The 21,351-nt window shown below is 36.4% G+C and overlaps 1 protein-coding gene across 4 annotated transcripts in view; it reads right to left on the minus strand.

The window, feature by feature from the left end:
* SNTG1 (syntrophin gamma 1) overlaps positions 1–21,351 on the minus strand; it is a 370,856-nt gene that overhangs the window by 140,066 nt on the left and 209,439 nt on the right. For all 4 annotated transcript variants that reach the window (XM_032180786.1, XM_032180789.1, XM_032180787.1 and 1 more), the window contains 4 exons: positions 16,400–16,456; positions 11,041–11,098; positions 8,625–8,668; positions 8,476–8,517 (listed from right to left, as the gene is read on the minus strand). In XM_032180786.1, the coding sequence (XP_032036677.1) occupies positions 8,476–8,517; positions 8,625–8,668; positions 11,041–11,098; positions 16,400–16,456 (201 nt within the window). The remainder of the gene's footprint in view (positions 1–8,475; positions 8,518–8,624; positions 8,669–11,040; positions 11,099–16,399; positions 16,457–21,351) is intronic.

Here is a 21,351-nt window from a genome sequence, read left to right on the forward strand (position 1 = left end):
AGTAAAATTCCCGGATGGGTCAGATAAAATCGAAGACCAAGGACCAGAAAGGGAGCAAATTACCAGATATATGACCAAAAAGTCCATTATGAATAATGATTAGAAATTGGAACAATAGGGGCCCCAGAAAATTAAAGAGTAAATTGAAAATGATCCAGTATTATATGATAGAATGACCAAAAGAACCCTTAAGACCCCATGTATTTTGATCCACGGAGGACGGGGTCTGTCAGGCTTTAAACATTAATAGTAGAATACCTGTGGATCCGAAAAAGAGCAAGCTGAAACAATGGAATTAGAAATTAGAGAGCAATTGATTAAGAATGAATATGTGCTGCATTTGTGCCTGCACTTATACCACCAGATAACAGGAGCCTCTCGGACCCCGAGAACCAGATCAAAAACAACCTCATGGTTCAGATTTTAATCAAGGGGTCTGAGATAAGGAGGACTGTTCACAAAGGGACAGGTTAGGAATATGTATATGTATAGGAATGTTTATGTATATGTAACTCTTTACTAAAGCAATTTGCCATGTTAGGCGTGTACGACTTTGGTGGGACTACCCGCCCCGTGCTGCATGGAACTGAGTAAACATACCTACTTTACAATCTTACGGATTGTGGAGTCAGCTTTCTGTGAGTCATTTTGGTGAGCCAGGCAGGAGACACTCTGCTCGGCTGTGGGATCGGCTGCAGCGTGGACACCCCTAGGTGCACCCTGAGCGTTTTGCTCAGAGGGGACTCCACTCTCAGCTGCTCACCGCAGGAGCAAAGATCTCCTGAAACTGCAGACAAACGGTATGTTTTCAGCTGCTGGAGGGATACTAACTGGAGTGTTAATAATTGTATGTGTTTTTATGTATGTATTTTGTGTTGAAAGTATTTGTGTAAGTGTAAGGGTTTGAAACAAAGTGTTACAAGTCACTTCACGAAGAACACAGTCAGAGACAATACTTGTTTGGTTGGTTTGGTTGGTTATCATTCTAAATTATATTCCTGTAGTATGAATGAGATGTGCTGGAGGCCTCCGTGTGCGATTGTGCTGTGTGAGTGAGACGCAGCATTGCTGCAAAGCGAGTGCAGAGTTCCGATCCGTGGTTCTGTACTCTCCGCAAGGGGAGTGGGCAGAGATGAACGAAGTGCTTGACAGACTGAAAAGAAGTGCTGTTTTATCCAAGTTTGAGTGGTGGTGCCTAATATATGGGCCCGGTGTATCTTGTGTATCTCGTGTATCCTATTTTTGCTCTTAAATGTTTTGACTGTGACAAGAACAAGGCAGGAGCATGATCTGACTCTACTGGTGCTTTCGGCTGTGCTTCCTGCAACATATGAGGCCCGCACAGGCCGAGACCTGGACTTGCTGAGACCTGAACAGGCCGAGAGACCGGAGCGGCGCCGAGAGACTGGAGCGGTGCTGGGAGACCAGAGAAACTACGGAGGGACTACCGCTGGACGGAGAGAGCCCTGGGACGCTGCAGAGCCACGGACGGCTCTGAGAGACAAAGAATAGACCTGACAGAAGCTGCAAAACGCGGGGAAATTGAAGTAATTGCCCAACATCCGAGATCGAGTTGCTACGGGAGATCAGAGGCGTCAGTGGGCACCGGCAGTCGACTCTCACCGTGAGGCGAGTCGGCGCAGAGCAGAGGGGCGGACATCAGGACCCTGCAGCCTGTCTGACGGAACCATGGAGGCAGCGGCAGCAGCGGCTGTGCTGCTTCACTCTAGCATTCTTTTTATAAAAGGTTTATCTTGCAATGCAAAAAGGACTATTAGTCCCCAGATTGGTGTTATAACCATTACTAATGACGACTTAGCTCTATTGCAGGGCAGGAATGCAGAGACGCAGATTACACTGCCAAATGACCACCGGCAGGCTCTTTCACAAACCTAAGGTTGCAGCTGGCACTGCCTGCAGCCGTATAGCAGACGTTACACTCTCTTTCCTAACTAGTAATCATGTGTCTCATCCATTTGTGGTGAATGGTCAGTGGCAAAAAGAAAAGGAGGATGCCACTGACACTAACAGCATGGGTAATAGGAGTAGTATAAGTGACACAGGTGACGGTGCGGAGCGCTCTGCCTGCTGCTCACCTTCGCCTGACAATGTGACTTGTATCTACAAGAATGTATCTACAAGAAGTGGCGATGTGACAGAGATCCTTATTGTAAGGATGGAAGTGATGAAATTAACTGCCCTTCCTGGACCTGCAGGCCAGACCAGTTCAGATGTGAAGATGGGAACTGTGTCCATAGGAGTAGGCAGTGCAGTGGTGTGAGAGACTGTCTGGATGGCACTGATGAAACAATGTTATTCAGTGCTCTGGACCTGGCAAATTCAAGTGCAGAAGTGGAGAATGCATAGATATCAATAAAGTGTGTAACCAGCAGAGAGACTGCAAGGACTGGGGTGATGAGCCCCTGAAGGAATGCAACATAAATGAATGTGACTGTCCAGCTGAGTTTGAGTTTGTAAACAAGAGAAACTGTGGAGGTATTGATGAATGCCAAAACCCTGGTATCTGTAGTCAAATCTGTATCAACCTGAAAGGTGGCTACAAATGTGAATGTAGCCGTGGCTATCAGATGAATCCTGCTACAGGAACCTGGAAAGGGCCATACGGCAAAGCAAATTAGATAACTGTTATTTAACTTGTCAGAAGATAAAAAAGAAAGTGTTTCAACAAGCAGCCATGGGAGGGAAGAATCACTGAACCCCCGATGTGAGGGACTGTACCTTGTTTTACTGACTACTGAAACAGCTGTGAGAACTGCAGAAAGGGACCCACGCATCCAGAATAAAAGGACCAGTAACTACTGAAACTTGGAGGGTTGAGTCCGCTCCTGGGAAACTGAAACTCAAGCTAAGGGAGAACTAATATTCTGGCAACGAGGCTCTGCATGAATGAAGGATGCTAAATAAAGGGGACAAGCCTAAAGGGAGAAAACGGAGAAGGCAAGACCGGGGCAGGACCCTCCACTGCGGTGTGTATGGTCTACCGAGGGAGGCAACCCCTATGGGTATTGACTGCCGAGTGAGAGGGCCTCGACCGGACTTCTCCCACACTAAGATCAGGTTGTCCCGAGAAAATAACATAAAAAAAAAAAACTTTTTTTTAAACCTATATAAAATTGTGATTCGTTTTACAGGAGCTGGATCACCCTGACAGGCCGAACGGTAACACAAGCCTGAAGTGACCCTGAAAGCGGGCCTAACTCCTTGACTGAAGGCGTTTGCCTATTATGATCCAGCTACGTGGGCAGAAGACAGATCCTGGGACTATAGGACCCCAGTATATATACTTAATAGAATAATTAAGTTATTAGCTGTAATAGAAATAGTTATAAATGATGAGAACTGATTTAAATGAGTTATAAAGATGAGAACTGCTTTGTATCAAAATTGCCTAGCTTTGGATTATTTACTAGCACAAGAAGGAGAAGTCTGTGGAAAATTTAGCTTTAGTAATTGCTGTTTAAAGATTGATAAAAAGGGTGTTTCTTCCTAGTAACTGATAGAATGTTATGTTCTGGTTTAGGATGAGAAGAATGTTAATAATATGCTGGTCTTTTAATTGTTTTTAATTGTTACAGAGCAGTGCTTACACCAAGCCAAGGACCAAGCCAAATTCAGCTTCTCACTGTCCTGTCAGCAGGCAGGCTGGGAGGAGGGCCGGACTGCTCGGGGTTAGGTTGGGCATCGGACAGCAGGTGGTGAGCAATTGCATTGTGCATCACTTGTTTCGTACACATTATTACTAGTAGTACTATTATCATCATTATTGTTATTATTATTATTATTATTTTCTTGTTTTTATCTCAACTCACAGGCTTCACTTTCCCATTTCTCTCTCCCATCCCAGAGAAGGAAGGGGGGGAGGTGAGCGAGCAAACACAAACCTGGAAGGATATGGAATGGGATTTATTTTCATGGCTGCCTGGTGGACCATGGGTTAAAAGAGTGTTATTTTTATTGTCATGTGGTGTAATTATGTTATTGTATATACCTTGTATGATACCTTGTCTTACATTATTAATACACTGGGTGATAAATAGTACATTTGCAATAACTTCATTAAAAAGGGAAGGGGATATGTCAATTATGATGTTTAAGAATTGGACCCTCCAAGAACAAACTGATGAAATCCAATTATTAATAACAGAAGAGACACGAATTGGGGATATTGAAAAGAAGAAAAGGGATTGTGAGGAATGTTTTAACAATTCGTGTCCATAAAGAACAATTCTGTTTGAAATGTTTGAATCCTGTCTGCCTCTGGGCCCTGCACTGGCAATTCAATGCTTGAACCACAGCTGCAGTGTGTCCCAGTCTCCCCCTCATTCCTCATTCTAGCCAATTTATCACTTCTTAAATTTATGAACCTGCTTGCTTTTGTTATTCCGGACTTCTATTTCTAACACTGCTATAGATGTGTCTGTGAATGGCTGGGGAAGAATGTTTTAATTACCCGTGTGTCTGGGAGTTTCAGAACAACTGATAACAACTAGTGACTGTTATGGGATACTATGTGGATCTTTGGTATCTGGTTAGGGGGGGGCCGAGAAAGAAGCTGAAAAGCGGCTGGGAGACAAGATTTGAAGAAGGTGTTTTGAAGAAGGTGTTCTGTAAACTTGGGATGGTGCCCAGTAAGTACAAAGGGGAAGAGGAAGACTGCGAGCCTTCAGCATGGAAGACCCCTAGAGACCCCCAGAGGAGACTGCGCATGCTCCAGTAGGAGGGACTGCACCCCGGAAGCTAATTTTAATAATCTATTTTTTTTAGAAGTAGTAATGAATATGTATTAGTCTAGGAGCATAAAAATCAGCTGCTTGATGTAACTGGTGTGCGTCCTGGTGGAGCGGAGACTCCCGGTGCACCCAGCGCTGTTTGCTTACCTCTATTCCTTTATATTCTTTCAATAAATCCTATTTTTATTTTAATCCTAATTTGAATCCTGAGCCATTTATAACATGAATAACTAATGGCAGACAACAAAGGACAAGAGTGTCCACAACTGTTAAGCCAACTAAATTTAACATATAACAGGGAAAGATTCTCCCTGCTATGAAAGACAGTCCTAATCTGATAAAAGTACTTAATTTTGAAATTCAAATGGGAAAATAATCTTATCTGTGTAGTGTAGTAAAAACGGCACGGTGAAATACTAGAGCCAATTGTCACTGGTGTAATATCATAAGCTGTACTGATTATGATGCCGATTTTTTCATTACAGAGCTATGAAGTTCAGACATTTGCTTAAAATGTTTCTGCAAACAGCAAGAAGTGTTGGATCTAGAAAAGAACAAGAATAAACATTAACAGTATTTGAACTGCAGATACATATACAAGTCTGAATTTCCTATGGGAAATTTCAGCTTCACACACTGCAAAAAATTTCATACTAGTTTATAACAAGTATTTTCTAAGACATCAGGACAAAGCAGAACATGAATATAATCTCACATGATACCTGCTACGTCTTAATTAGTTAAATAAAATAATATAAAATAAAATCAGAATGAAACAAAGCTCATGAAAATTGCATAGGCATTTTAAAAGTACCTAGATGTGATAAGGATTGAAAATGAAGTCTCCATTGCTGTTCTGCTCACTGCTGTGAGCAAGTATACCACCCACACTTCCTATTTTCTCTGTTACCTTGAGATTAGAGCTATGGATCCCGTATTCAAGAAAGCCTCTGCAAGACAGGAGTGATAGAACAACTGAAACTACACAGGGCATGCTGCAAACAAAATCCACCTATAACTCCTGCTGGCAGAACAGTTTCTGTACGTGCTCTTTACTCAGTGCTATGCCTAAAACCACACTCAAATGAACAATGTATAAACAGATATATAACTACTATAGCAGTAGAAACTACACTCAGGCTTTAAAACAAATTTAATCCACATACATATATATCACTTGAATTGCTTGAAAGTGAATTTATTGGGGGAAAAAAAAAAAAGATTATCTTTTTTTTTTTAATATTGTTTTTATAACTCCTCTGCTGCATATTTAAGTTTAAAAAATGCCATATATCTTATTTAAGTATTGCCCAATATTTATTCTTAATTCTTATGAGTTATTTGTAAAAATTAAAAGTAAAAAAATATATATTCACTTGCTTCTTAAACAGTTAAAACACTTACTCATACACAAAGATACATTCAAAACTGGTAAGATAAAATGTTTTCTATTTATTATTACTATTCAGAAAGAATTATCTATGAGGAGTCTGAGAAGCAGATTGTGTGGGATAGAAAGGTATAAAACAAAGTATAACACAATAATACTTTACTTGTCAAAGTATTTATTTTTTTTTTTTTACTTTGCTTTGCAAAGACACCAAGTTAGTTGCAGATGACACCAAGTTAGGTGCGTGTGTTGATCTGCTTGAGGGTAGGAAGGCTCTGCAGGAGGATCTGGATAGGCTGGACCAATGGGATGAGGCCAACTGTATGAAGTTCAACAAGGCCAAGTGCCGGGTCCTGCACCTGGGGCGCAATAACCCCAAGCAGAGCTACAGGCTGGGAGATGAGTGGTTGGAAAGCTGCCCGGCAGAGAAGGACCTGGGAGTATTGGTGGATAGTTGGCTGAATGTGAGCCAGCAGTGTGCTCAGGTGGACAAGAAGGCCAACAGCATCCTGGCTTGTATAAGAAGCAGTGTGGCCAGCAGGTCAAGGGAAGTGATTGTCCCCCTGTACTCAGCTCTGGTGAGGCTGCACCTCAAGTACTGTGTTCAGTTTTGGGCCCCTTGCTACACAAAGGACATCGAAGTGCTCAAAAGAGTCCAGAGAAGGGTGACGAAGCTGGTGAGGGGTCTGGAGAACAAGTCTTATGAGGAGCGGCTGAGGGAGCTGGGCTTGTTCAGCCTGGAGAAGAGGAGGCTCTGGGGCAACCTTATTGCTCTCTACAGGTACCTTAAAGGAGGCTGTAACGAGGTGGGGGTTGGTCTGTTCTCCCATGTGCCTGGTGACAGGACGAGGGGGAATGGGCTAAAGTTGCACCAGGGGTGTTTTAGGTTGGATATTAGGAAGAACTTCGTTACCGAAAGGGTTGTTAGACATTGGAACAGGCTGCCCAGGGAAGTGGTGGAGTCACCATCCCTGGAAGTCTTTAAAAGACGTTTAGATATAGAGTTTAGTGATACGGTTTACTGGAGGACTTAGTGTTAGGTCAGAGGTTGGACTTAATGATCTTGAGGTCTCTTCCAACCTAGACAATTCTGTGATTCTTTGACTATGTCAATCTGCCTGCCTCGTTGGGCACATTTGAATAAACTTTCCAGTTTTCAGTTTGCCTTTGTATGTGTAGCTCTGCACTTCTATTTTGTATATTGTTTTCCTCTAAACTTCTATTTTTCTATATTGTTTTCATGTCTTGAAAATCCATTACCCCACTGAAATCCCATTGAGAAATTTATCACATTTTAAACCAAACAAATACAGTAAGCTTATAAAAAAAAAAATATCTGATCACTGTTGCACAACTAAAGTTTAAAACTACTGCAAATATGATTGTAAGCCTCTGTATGCAGAAGGTGGATTAAGGCTCTAAAGAATGATGCGTGATTTGCAACACAAAATCAGTGCACAAATACACTATGAGAGGTGGAATAGTGCACGGATCTAAGCTTTCAGTCTGCACTAATTTGTTCATCAGAAATTCATCTTTATTAACTTGTGTTCTTTCTATACCCGAATGGCATACGTTTAATCATCTGTCATACATTATAGTAATAAATACTAAATTTTTGAATTGGCAAGGTAAGCTTTACAGGTAATAAATTAGCTATGCAGGATTTAAGGATAATTTATTTGGCAATCTTCTCTGTTCTGGCATTATTTTCCGAAGTATAGTGTTTTTTACTTCTGAAAATATTTAAGTAGAGTCAAAAAGACAAAGATAACAAAAATATATGACACTTTTACCAAAGCTGATATACCAGGGAACTAGCCTACTACAAATCTCTCAAATAAATACACATGGCTTCTCTAGAAGAAATCTAAATTCTTTGTTCTTTTAAATCTGGCTCAACTGAAGAAGGAGAACATCCTCATAAGTAACAGCCAGAGAAAGGAAGCCAAAATAATAGTTTTGTTTTGATTGCTATAGTGTATTTTTTTTAATAAATAAATTCCAACATAGTGCAAATTACAGCTTTTGAAATTACAATGACCTCACACAGCCAGAAAGGTGTAGCACTGACGAAATTTTATAGGTATAAGCCAGAAGAAGAATGTTCATAATATGTACGGCAAATATCCTCATAATAATCAGCTTTAATACAGAAAAACCTATCTGAGGGCAGTAATTATAACAAGCCTACTAAGATCAGTTTTACCATGCTAGAATATAGTCTTTTTTTTTTTTCCTAGAAATAACGATAAAACAGATGATACCAGTGCACTGCTATAATTTCAATATCTACAAAAGACAAAAAGTAGACTAAAAATCAGAAAAGCTCACCACTTCTTCATGCCTGCATTTTCTCACATTAATTCCATTAATCTGTTATTAAAAAAATAAAGAGAAGACTTACTCTACATTTCATAAGTATAGATTTCATTTCACTTTTCTAGAAAAATATAAATAAAGGAATTTGTCATTTTACTCACCTGCAGAATTGCATCTCCTATAAAGAGCAAACCTGAAAGTTCCGCTGAAAACAAAAAGCATATTTTTCATTTGTTTTGCACAAAACATGCCATATTTCTTGTATTTGTATTCCTACTTCATTTAATGTTTTTCCGTATTTTTTACAAAACAAAACGAAACAAAACAAAAAACTTCTAAATAAATTGTTTGGATTCTTTTTTTAATCGCCAAACACCAGCATAGCAGTGTTACAATGACGGAGTCTACACATCTCAAGTACCAAGACTCTGAAACATCCTCTGTCAGTCTCTAGCATCTTTTGGGCCATTAAGGTGAGGTATGGCATTTTTTTCAGAACAGAGAATGACTGTGGAACTAGGTCCTATTTCCCTGAGAGAGATTATTTCTTATTAGTGCTGAGGAAAAAACAACATAGAGACTCCAGACCTACTTATGAAGGACAACTTCTAATTTGCAAGGTTTTACCAAAGAATCTTTAGATCCTACATCTTTGATTAAGAATGTTAACAGGAAATATGAAATTATTTATCTATAGCATTCCAAAACATCACAGAAGATGCAGTCTAGAAAGTCTGAAACTTGATTTTCTAAATCTAACTAATTGATCTAATTTTAACTTCTTTACATGAGTTGTAAGACTGGCATCAATATTCATATAAATTATGATACTCAATATGTTTGAAGAACTGGCTTTATTAGGCTAGATGCAGCAAAGAATGCTTCAATTATAGGAGGGTAACAACTATGTTTGTTTTGTTTTGTTTTGTTTTGTTTTGGTTTTGCTTTTAAAATAAATGCATATAATATTCTGATTTAGACACAGGGCATATATATTGAACATTTTCACATGACCTAAGCACTCTATGTATAATGCTGGTTTTAAGAAATGCATCAGCTGGCATATTTTTGGTTAGAGGTCCAAAAAAAACCAACAACTGGAATGCCACCGGGAAGAGGGCAGAACTAAGCCTCCAAAGCTTTGAGTTACAGGCTCTGGGTTAAACACATTTTCTGTATCCAAGATGCCTAGCACAGACACATGGCATGACACTTGCATAGTCTTCTCATTCTACATAAGAGATGTCCCTCATGACTAGCTCTCTAAAAATCAGCAGTATTTTTAAATAAAACAATAATGGAGTTTATAACTCAACTATGTAGCGAGGTTAGAAATACTTCATGAGTTATTATAGCAAAAAATAATAATAATAATAATAAAAGAAAACAGGCTGCACATTTGTGTGTTCAATTAAACTTCGGTCTATGTTTCTTATTTTTCCTGCAGTGCTTAATAGCTTTTTAATAGCTACTATAAGCAATGTATGCCATGTTACTAGGTATTAAACACTTATACTTGTGACTCCATTTTTTTCAGTATAAATATAACTTCTTAAGGTTAACCTAATTACTTTCCCTAGCAACTAATTCCATGCTACTCTGTAGCCTCCTTACATACAACTTCTTGGTTTCAGGGTCAAATTTCAATTCCCAATATTCCAAGATTCCCCTGTACCTTTCTTTACCTGCAGCATGTGGGTAAATATGACATTTTTGCTTATACTCAAGCTTTCTAATTGAGCAGAGGAAGCATTCCAGAATTATTGCATTACAGATGGAGGAAAATGCTTCCAAGTTTAAGTTTCTGATCTTACACATATGAACACAAATATACAAAAGCATAGCAGAGAAAATACATTCTAGAATTACTGACTCACAACCTTTATCTCTCATCACAGAGCACATCATGAGCATTCTTACAACTAGCCATTTTCCTAGTACATACTGTATCATTCTAACAATTTAAAAAGAGCACGGTTAAATAATAAGCACGGTTAAGACCTTACTGCAGTACCAGTTTTGTTATGTATCAGTTGCTGCAGAGGTTTACATAGCACAGCATCTAATGTTGAAATAACACAGGGTATTATCAAGGTTCTGCCGCTACCCACTCCCGTCTGAGTACTACCCTACTACTCAGTATAAAGAAACACACGTTCTCTTTTTGTATTCACATGCTTTAAAGGCCAAACTTTTGATCTGCTACTGCTTTCCAGAAATAACAATTCAGAAATATAAGACAGAACTAAATATTTCATTACTTAAATTTGTTAAATATTTTCATTCCGTAAATGGCTTCCTATTTTTCCCCTTAAATTTATGCTTTACAAGAACTTTTAAGAAATAATTGTTTGAAGACAGTGTTAAAAAAACAAAACAAAACAAAAAAACACTATTCCAAATATAAGTTTTGTATGTTTACATAAAATAGTTCTAAAGAATAGAGAGATCATGATATCATGAAGAGAGAAATAGAACATTAATAACATCTATTTAACACTTCCTGAGGAATCTCAGGACTTGAGGCACCTTGCTTTAAGGAGCATATCAAAAATAGTGTAATAATCTGACACTCACCTCTTTGTTCTTTGGAAATCTTAGAAATGACCACTGGGATATTATGTTCTGCTCCACCCTGAAGATATAATAAATGGAAATATCATGAGTTACTGCAAATATTTTTGCTTAAAATTATATTTTACCCTTTCTGTAAGTGCAGTTTTAAGAGAGACCGAGAAAACAATTCTGATCCTGTATTTTCCTCATTTTTCTCCATTTCTTCATTCTAATCAAGAGTTGATTGGGATTAATTCCTTATTGCCTCACCTATAGAAGCTGTCAGTTGCCATTATTACCTCAGGAAGTGAATTGAATGTTGTTCAAAATTCTACAAGACTTGAAGAAGGACATCAGTTTCTGCAGAGTCCAGGTAGTTTAATGTATGAAACTGTGTCCTACAAAGGCAGAATGGCCATAACACCACAATGGAAACCATGCTGTGACCACTCTGTTTTCGTGCTGGTAAGAAACAGGTAAACAAAAACCCAAGAAAGGCAAGTTTGGACTTTCATCTCAAAAGCAGTCTTTATTTGTTTCCGTTTCTGTCACACATGCACAAAGAGTGAGAAAAGCTGTGGGATAACTAACAAGGGACAGAAAAGAAAACATTAAGAAATGGAACAGTAGGTGTTCAATAAATGTGGGAAAATAAAGGAAAGCTGGATGATAATTCAACAGTTCAACAGCAATTCAATGCTGTTGTTTCATTCAATTTATCCTCATGGGACTGGAAGCATTCATGATGCTTAAAGTATTAAAAGGAAACCTTAAATAAAAAGGACACTAAGGACGAAAAAAAAAAAAAAAAAAAAAAAAAAAAAAAAAAAAAAAAAGCATATAACAGAGCCACAACTATTTTTCTTCCTCTGAACACAGCATCAACGTGCCAGCCTGCATGTAACCTGTACAAATTCAGGTCATTGGAAATGACAGCCTGTCACACTGTCATTTTGCCTAAGAATCCTAGTTAAATGTTTGCTTACTCTTCTCTTTAGCAGACAAGTTTTTCTTTGGAAACTGGCCTTCTTAGGTCCTGGCACCCAGTTTCATTGTGTGGAATGGACTGACCTGTATATTTTGATGGTCTAAGGATTTGTACATATCCCTTTCTTCGTTCAGTAACCAATTGTTTGAAACTGAACAGATGTCTGCACTCAACAGCTATTTCTGTCATGGAACAGAGAAGAAAACCATAGAAAACATGTTTCTGTGGCTCTCTCTGTGTATGGATAGACCAGTAAAGTCTTTCAATTTTAAATCTGAGCAAAGGAAGAACGTCTCATCACTGCCTCTGCATATGCGTCCTAGATGAATGCAAGGAAACAAGCTGAATTTCCCATAGGATTAAGTTCCATCTGGTAGCAACAATCAATTGCAAACACAGAACATATTGATATTTCTTGTATGGACTGAGTGTTCACTCCACAGAAGGCTACCTTCATTTCAGTCAGGTTTCGACAGGTATTCAAACCAAATAATTTGTAGCATTATAACCTGCTAAATATCTTTTGATGGTTTTCATCAGAGGAACAGCAACCATGAAGGTTGGCTTCACTTAAGATTACTAGTTCAAGCTCACTTAAGTTTATAAGGCTTGTCCTTCTTTCTTCAGAGGTTTCCTCAGCCACATGCACATTTAACTTCTGTAGTTTTCAAATAAACAGAAAAATCATTGTGCCTCCCTAAGCCTCCGATATGTTACACAGATATTGCACTATTCAGGATATTTGAAGTTCAGCTAGTGCATGGTCTAAAACTCAGTAACACTAACTTAGGTCTTTTTTTTTTTTTTTTCTCTCCTTCCTGGTAAACTGGCCGCTCTTCCTCCTTAAACTAAACTCTCTGGTAAAGAAGTATACTAATGTTATTCTGAGACCAGGCAGCACTATATTGTCCTCTCTCACCCACTGTATCTAACTCCACTTACACTGCAGTTTTGAAGAATCATCCAGCAATGCCATGCTGGGGGAAGAAAAAAAAAAAAAAAGAAAAAAAGACCTTTTCACTGCAACCCCATCTAGCCAGTATGAACAATTCCTTTTAAATTAGTCACAGGAGATGTTGCCTGCTGTTTGAATACAGCTGACCATATAGCAGCTACCCAGTCATCTTCAACAATTTGCAGCAAGTAAACGTATTCTTGCAACATGTTATTTAATATTACTTCTGATTGACAATGCAGCCTTGCATCCTGCATTCTTCATATTTGATTCTCCGTAAAATAAAAAGTGCATGAATGTCTGGCTTTACAGGCTCTAAAGATATACTACTTCAGAAATCTCCAGGAACAGTGGTTATTTTTTCATTGCTTAACAAGCCCCCTCCCCCTTTCAACCCTAGACCAGTGGAGGGAAATAATACATGTCAATTAATGTTGCTAAAGGTTTAATGGTTCATTCACTTCCATAACACATTCAACACCAAATTCCATCAGTACACATCTTTGAAGATGAAAAAAGATAGATTTGTAAACATAAAGCTAAATGATTCATCTATTAACACTAACATTAAAGAAAAAAAAAAAAAACACACCACTATTTCCACATTTCCACTTGAAATGCAGAGAAAATTTGTTTATATAATAAAAAGGTCATCACAAAATGAATGAAGAGGAGGAGAATCATCTAAGTATCTTCATAGGTGTAAGCAAGACAGTTGCTTTATAGATAATTTGGTGGAGTCAAACTGAGAAGTCAATCTCACCAAAAACAAGACCAAAACAGATACAAGAAAATGACCCTGTGCAGAGTTCTAGTAGGCAGAAGTCTGTCTATAAGTGAAAACCTTAATTTATTTAATGAACTATTACTTTTATTGCCTATTTCCTCAAGAACACTACATTCTCTCCAGTTATCGAGAGACATGATGCTCTTTCAGAAGTCATACACTTTGCAGCTTGTTGTCAAATCTCAGCAACTCAAACTTATCAGAGATGTGATGAGTGAAATATATTATACTATACATCAATTTCTATGTCTAACTCCATGGCTATTCCTTCTCACATATGTTTATTAATGAGAGTTCTAAAGGGAATTCAGAAATGAGAAAATAATTCCTTCTGAATAGTGTGGAATAGATCAGTTCTGCTCCAAATGTAATTAAATTTTTACCATTAACTTCAGTAAAATGAAGTACAGCAAAACACAAAACAGTATTTTTTGTTCTATCAAACTGACAAAGAGTGGATTGTAATCAATTTTTAAAGGGACTTAGCTTTGGATCTTATGTAAAAATCAATTTTGCAAGCAGTTTTTTTAATCAGTTAGCTGAATCTCAGATTTTTACAACTTTAGTTGGAGCATGAAAGTTCAAACACAGAAGAAGAGACAAGTAGAATATGCAAGTCACCAAAAGAAAAATTGAGAGCTTCTTTTCAGAATTAGTAACTTTTTTGTTCTTCTACTCAGTAGAAAAAAAAAATATATATATATTATATATATAATTATATATATATATTATATATATATATATTATTTTTTTTCCAGAATATTTAAGGTAGGACAAGACACTTCCAAAACTTAATTAATAGGTGACTTGTTCATGTGAGATTTCTGATAGCAAACAGGTGTTTGGCAGAAAAGAAAAAAATAATAATAAAAAAAAGAATAACTAACAATTATCATCTGGTCATTAGTCATTCCAAAAACTGAAAAGAAAACCTGAATTTATGTAGCTCTACTACCTAGATTAATTTTGATTAAAACAATTATGCAATAAAACAAGAAAATACCTTTAAGTAACATTATTTAATGCCATGGTTTGTAAATTCTCTTGCAGTTGTTTCTAATACACTCAACATACTTTTTAATATAGATTTTTTAAATTGAAACATGACTTTTTCAATTTATATGGAATTTTAGGTCTTTCATAAATGCATAAAAAAGAGAACTACCCTCCTAAGCTGAATTCACAGTCTGAAAGATCCATAGTTTATTTTGGCACTTTTAAATACTGTTGCAACTTCCAAGAAGTTTATTCAGAACAGTCTGAATCAAATAATCTTGCTTTAAAAATGCCACTGATTTAAGAAAGACCATCTGGTCATTCACTTCTTAATTTGTATTTCTCAGTGATATTTTATTTTCTTTAATTTACCTGATATATATATGCAAGGTGATCTTGACTTTTTTTTTTTGTCCCCACAATTTTTATTCTAAAAGATAACCTCTTGTATTGTATAAATAAACAAATTGATTTTAGTCAACTTTACTTGACTTTGTGAGACTTGCTTCCCAATCCTCTAAAATCCTTACTGTAAACAGCTATTTCTTATTACCAACTAAAAACAGTCTCAATCACCCATATACTTTATCTTACATGCATTACTGCATCATTATTCAGTGAACAGTAACCTATAATGACACTGCAAGACTTTTGTACTGTTACTGTAAACTCATGGGAAATTTTGGCCACAAAATAGCAATACATTTTCCTTGCACAGAGGTCTTTAGTGGGTCAACGAGATAACACCAAATGCACCAAGATATATTTTAAGAACTAATATTTCTATTTGGCAATATTCTTATCAATGACAACACAAATGCACATTAATCCCTGTTCTGAGTCATTTCTTATAAAGTCAGTACTAGCAGATGTTCACAGGAAAGTCTGTAGTTCCACATAATATGCATACTTTAAGGCTCTTTGCATTCATGTGAAGTACTCTTGATTTTTTCCATTGCCATTTTGAGGCTGAGGACTGCTGTGTTTAGAAGATAAAATTGACATTGTATCTGTACACTGAGATTCAGAGCTAAGGTAAGGTTTTCAGTATTACAGCAGTATAGATTTACAGAAAACTTATGACAAAAATGATTAACCCTCTGTCCCTCAAAAAGAATCACTTACACTTCCATATGTTCTTAATTCTTACTGAGGATAGGCAAAATATGGTAACATGAAAATTACTACAGCTACTTGATCTGTAAGCAAAATAAGCAATATGAGAAAGCAATAATGCTTTCTGTCCACGTAATGAATTGCACTGAAGTTACACGAAATTCTTTTTAGGAGAACCAATGATGAACTTATTGGCTCTTCCCTATACCTGCTGCTGTAATTTAACATTTATTAACAAACACCTAAACTAGAGTGCTATTGAACAAAAGTACAGTCTGTGCAGTTGCAAACACTTTTCAACTCTCCTATCAAATCGTATTAAAGAACTGCTTGGTTTGAATCTTAATGGGACGATCTTTCCATTACCACAAGGTAATGTAGCTACTGGTTGCCATATTGTGACAGAAGCTAACTTTCCAGAACATATTTGCTCTATTGCTTCTTGTCCTCTGAATTATAATGTGTCCCCACTAAAATTAACTATATACAAAGATACTTTTTGTGTAATGTGGAATAATAGAACAAAAAGAAATCCTACCTTTATACTTAATCCAAATCCTCCTACAGTCTGTCTTCTAATTGTTACTGTTCTTTCCTGGAAAAAAGAATTAAAAAAAAAAAAAAAAAATTGATTAGAATTAGTGTTGGGGTTTTTTTGTCTTTTTTTTTTGTCTTTTTTTTGTCTTTTTTTTTTCCCCATAACATCCACATTCACACTTCATTAAGTTGTTCTATGCTACCCTCTTACATTGATTTTTCTTTTTCTAATAAACCTGTGAATTCCTGAATGCAAAAATCCCATGAAACCTATGATGCAGAGGGTAAACGACACAGTCCAGAAGAAAAGCAGATGTTATCTCAGACAACAATGAGTTTGTTCAGTTCATACAATACTGTCTATGTGTGCACTACTGTACGGCAGCCAGTACAGCAGTGCAATAAGAACAGATACGTAGAGTTAAACTGTTAGTGCAGGACACATCATCCAAAACAGATGCATTTCAGAGATCTTACTTAACTGGCAGTAAATTGGCCCCACAGGCAGACTGGACACTAAATGCTTAAGTATATAAACTGCATTTCTGGAATGCAATTTCCAATTTTCCAATTTAGTTTCATCCAAAAGAAATACAGTTTGCATACTCCAACACCAGTCCGTGACGTGAGAAAAGCAAGATTAGTGCAGATGATTCAGAAACTCATTTCAAGACACATTCCTGATTGAAATTAAGAGACTAATGTAAATGTGGTCACTGTTGACCTCACAGATATGATTTAAAAATCACAACCAAGTCATAAAGGCTATTGTTATGGGCAGAGTTATTTAAAACAGATTTTTTTTTTCTTTTATTGCTTATTCTTAAAATTTTTGTGTAAAAAACAGGCTAGTGTCTATCTTAGATATGAACATATAAAAAAAGACCTTTTTTTCCTAGTCCGTCTTGTTTGTCTTGTTGACTTTATTCCCAAGAATCATTTAGTAATCATTTAGTAGTAGTGAGTTTGGATAGCAGTAAAAAAAAAAAAAAGTAGAAAGTAGTAGTAGGTATGCACATATACCATATGTCCAGGCACAAATATGTGGAATAGATAGATTTTATTTTATTTATTTATTTATTTATTTTGTTCTGGATATGTGGCCTGGATTTTATATAATTTTCAATATGGAGAATTGCATAGCATAAGTCTAAATATGTATTTTATACAATATATGTCCATACATTTCAGCCCAATCAGCATAGATTGCCAGCGCCCTTCAGATTCGCATAAACACAGAAATATACTGTCAGTGTTATTTACTACATTAAGGCTTGGATCATAGTTCATTCCATATGGCTTTTGAGGAATGTAAGAAGCATAAGGATGCATAAGGTATTCTTCTGGTTCATATGAGAAACCTGTCAGCAAGAAGCCTGAAAGCTTTACAGACCTATTTTTCCTTCATATGCAAAAAGGAAAAGAAAAGAGGCAGGGGCACCAACTAAGAGTTTTGGAAAATGGAATTGTTACCTTTGAGGGAAAATGCAGTTTCTTCCTTCTTTTTCACATTTGTTACAAATATGAATTGAGTAGCTGCAGAAAGAGCAAGTATAAACTTGTGCAGTGTTTTGGGTTGCAACACAAAACCAGCTGCCTAAAATAAGACTTTATGTTTAATTATTTATGTTAATATTTGTAAATGTTTATTTCTTATATTTTTTTTTCTTCTAATAGCCAAATTTTTTAAATTTTTAATGTATTGAAATGCATGAACAAATTATACTCTTGCATTGCCAGCAGATATATAGGGACAAGAGAAGTGGTTATTTTAGCAACATGGTTTAGTGGGCGACATTGGTAACTGGGAGATGGTTGGACCAGATGATCTTGGAGGTCTTTTCCAACCCTAATGATTCTGTGATTCTGTGATTTGTAACCTGAACAACTGAATGCACAGCATGGCAATAGAGGAATATATGGCTTATTGTTCCATAAATGTGCATATACACTGTGCAGAGGATCCAGAAGAGCCTTCCCAGCTCTCCACTCACACAGTCTAGGAACTTTTATGATGGCATTCCCAGAAACTGAGTTCAGTCCACGAAGCTACTTGAGTTCAGGGCATTAATTGCACTCAGAAAACCTTTTGTCTGCCAGGAGGTTTCACCCACAGCTAATACTGCAGACAATATATTATGGATAAACTCATAGGCCACAGCTTAATTTTTGGTCTAAACTGAGCTTACACATAAGATCTTGAATCAATCAGCTGTGGCTCTGTTGATGGCAGTATTTTTTCTGTTAGCTTCCCCTCATTTCCACTTCTATCTTTTGTTGGATATGCAGTTAAGAACAAAAGCTTGCATAGTATATTCTAATCAATGCGTGCTAACTTTTTTTTAATATATGTTCAAATCAAACAAAATGCTCGTGTTACTTAATAAGACACTGAAAAATAACAACCTGTTTAGGTTAAACTGGCATAATAGCTAGCATTAAGGTAAGCTGGCATAGTACTATTATATTACCTATGCATGGAACAAAGCATATCACACTCCACAAATTACGAATTAAGCACTATGCTCACTGAAGAACATGAATCGTCATAAAAATTTGTAGCTCATTATCTCTGTTAAGTGTAAATAGTGGCACCTGAATATATTCTAAGCTTTAGCTATGCCTTCTAAAAAGCCTAAGACAAAGCTGCCTGCAAATTATTATTATTTTTTTTTGTTCTCTTGCTTAGCACAACACACACAAAGGTACCCATATAAAAGAGTCAATAAAATATTCTTTCTGGTTTTCACTCAAGCTAAGGCAGATCAAAGCAAACCATGGAAACACTTGAATTTTTTATTTATTTATTTATGTATTTTATTACTGAGAGAGAAAAAAAAGAGTTTGCCAGGCCAGCTGACAGAAAACTAGAAATATTTTGCACTGGAGCCTAGCATTACGTTTTAAGAGGAAGAAATAGGTATTTCAAAAATGCTTTACCAATACAGAAGATTACTAACTAGACAAAGCTGTGTAAGAGTAAGCAAATGGAACAGACTGAAAAAAAAATTACGCAACTGTAACTTTATAGCACAATGCAGTTTTTCAGTGGATTTCACATGGTATTTTTTCTAGGTTCTTTTCTAGCTCCACAGAGAGTGAATATTAAATATTTCAGGTTTGGACTGTTACTGAACTGAATTGAACATACTGCAAATTAAATCCACTCTAGTTATGTGTTACATGTAAGGCTTTGTATTATATTTGTATTGTATGTATCCTAGGTTAATTCAACACACTTCCCAGACCTACAACAAAGAAGTATATTACTTTGGTTTATTTTACATGTAAGGACTTCCACACTCTACATAACACAATAGCTAACAAATACAAACAATTAACAACCTCCAAAATCAGAATTACATACAAATTATGTATTTCATTACTAAATCATCAGTAATCTGCAACTACAAACCTCACATAAATAATATAGTGAAACAGCTTTTCCAGAATTGTCAGAAGTATCAACACATTTCATACACCCAAAATCTTGGCATTGGATCAGACCCTGACTCTGATCAGCTTCTCTTCTTCTTTTAACCAAAATATTGTAAGAAAAATAATAGGACTCATCTAATCAAAGTTAAGTCATATAAAACTCAGGCAGAGGTCAAAGCTAGTTTTCTCCTGTAATCAATACAGAAAAATCACACACACAGAATCACAGATATATTCAACCTAGATGAGTCTAAGCAAGTGCCCAAGTTAGACAGTAATCCTCTTCATCATCTATGTCCTCCATTGAGTATAGAGCCAGGATGTCAATTTTGACTTTGGAAAGATCACCCTCCCATTTACAGTTGGCAAAGTAACTTGAGTAAGTATTTTGATAGCAGATAACAATTTTGAAAGGTTTTGTCAGAAAACTCTTTTATCTGAATAAGGTTTTATTTTGCAGTACGTTACTTGTGATAAATCTAAACCAAGCTTCATTTTTCAGTGCCATCCTTAGCCAAGGTGAACTGAAAAAAAAAAAAATCTCATCTACAACACACCATCTTTTTATGTGAAATATGATGATTAATATAACAAAGAATTCTGACCAGTAAACTGAAACAATAATAATAAAAGAATGTTCTGATGCCTTTAATTAGAATTTCAAATGAACAATAAGAATAGTAAATTTCTTTTCACTAGTCTAACAGCTTTCTAAGTTCTTACATGCCTTACAGTTATTAATTAATAAAATATAATGACAAGTCTAGAAGGCAACACATTTTTTTTTAATAGTAAAGAAGCACTCTACATATCTCAATACACCACTTATGTTGTTCTAGCTTAAAGACGGTCCTGCTCCATTGATTCCAATTATGCGCTTAAAACAAAATCCAACTGAAAGTCTACGTCAGATGTAGACTTGTCTATTAATATTTTACTTAATTTAGCCTTCCCTTCTTTATTTACAAGGGTAACATTCTACAATTGAGTTTGCATTGGTTTTCCAGCTTCCCAAAACAATGCCATCTCCAAGTTTTCACAAATAGAACTTGATTCTGATGAAAATCTACTTAGTTTGATATCAAGATTAAATAACATCCTGTTAGCTTGTAATTTCATTATCACATTTGTTAGCTACGTTATACTAAATAGAGTCAGAGATCCTAGGATCTTTAAAAACAGGATTCAGAGGAGTGTTTTAGAAACTGCTTCCTGGAACAGAACAAAAGTAGTTATCATTTTACTGAAAAACTCAAAACTGCTGCCAAGCTGTCAGCACTTTCCATGCTCTAACTCAGAAAATTCCTCATCCACATGTGTTTTCACTGACTAGAAAAGAGAGCTAAGAGTTTTGCCAAAAATCTTTTTCCTATGAGATCTGTGCAGTGGAACAGAAAAGCAGTATTTTTTAGGCTTCCATTAGGGATATATAAACATTTCTCATTAAACAGCAGTATGATATTCTTGAGATCACCAACATCATCTTAAATGAGATTAGAAGTGAAGAATGACCTC

Source organism: Aythya fuligula, chromosome 2, assembly GCF_009819795.1.
Source record: "Aythya fuligula isolate bAytFul2 chromosome 2, bAytFul2.pri, whole genome shotgun sequence".
In the NCBI taxonomy this organism is placed as follows: domain Eukaryota; kingdom Metazoa; phylum Chordata; class Aves; order Anseriformes; family Anatidae; genus Aythya; species Aythya fuligula.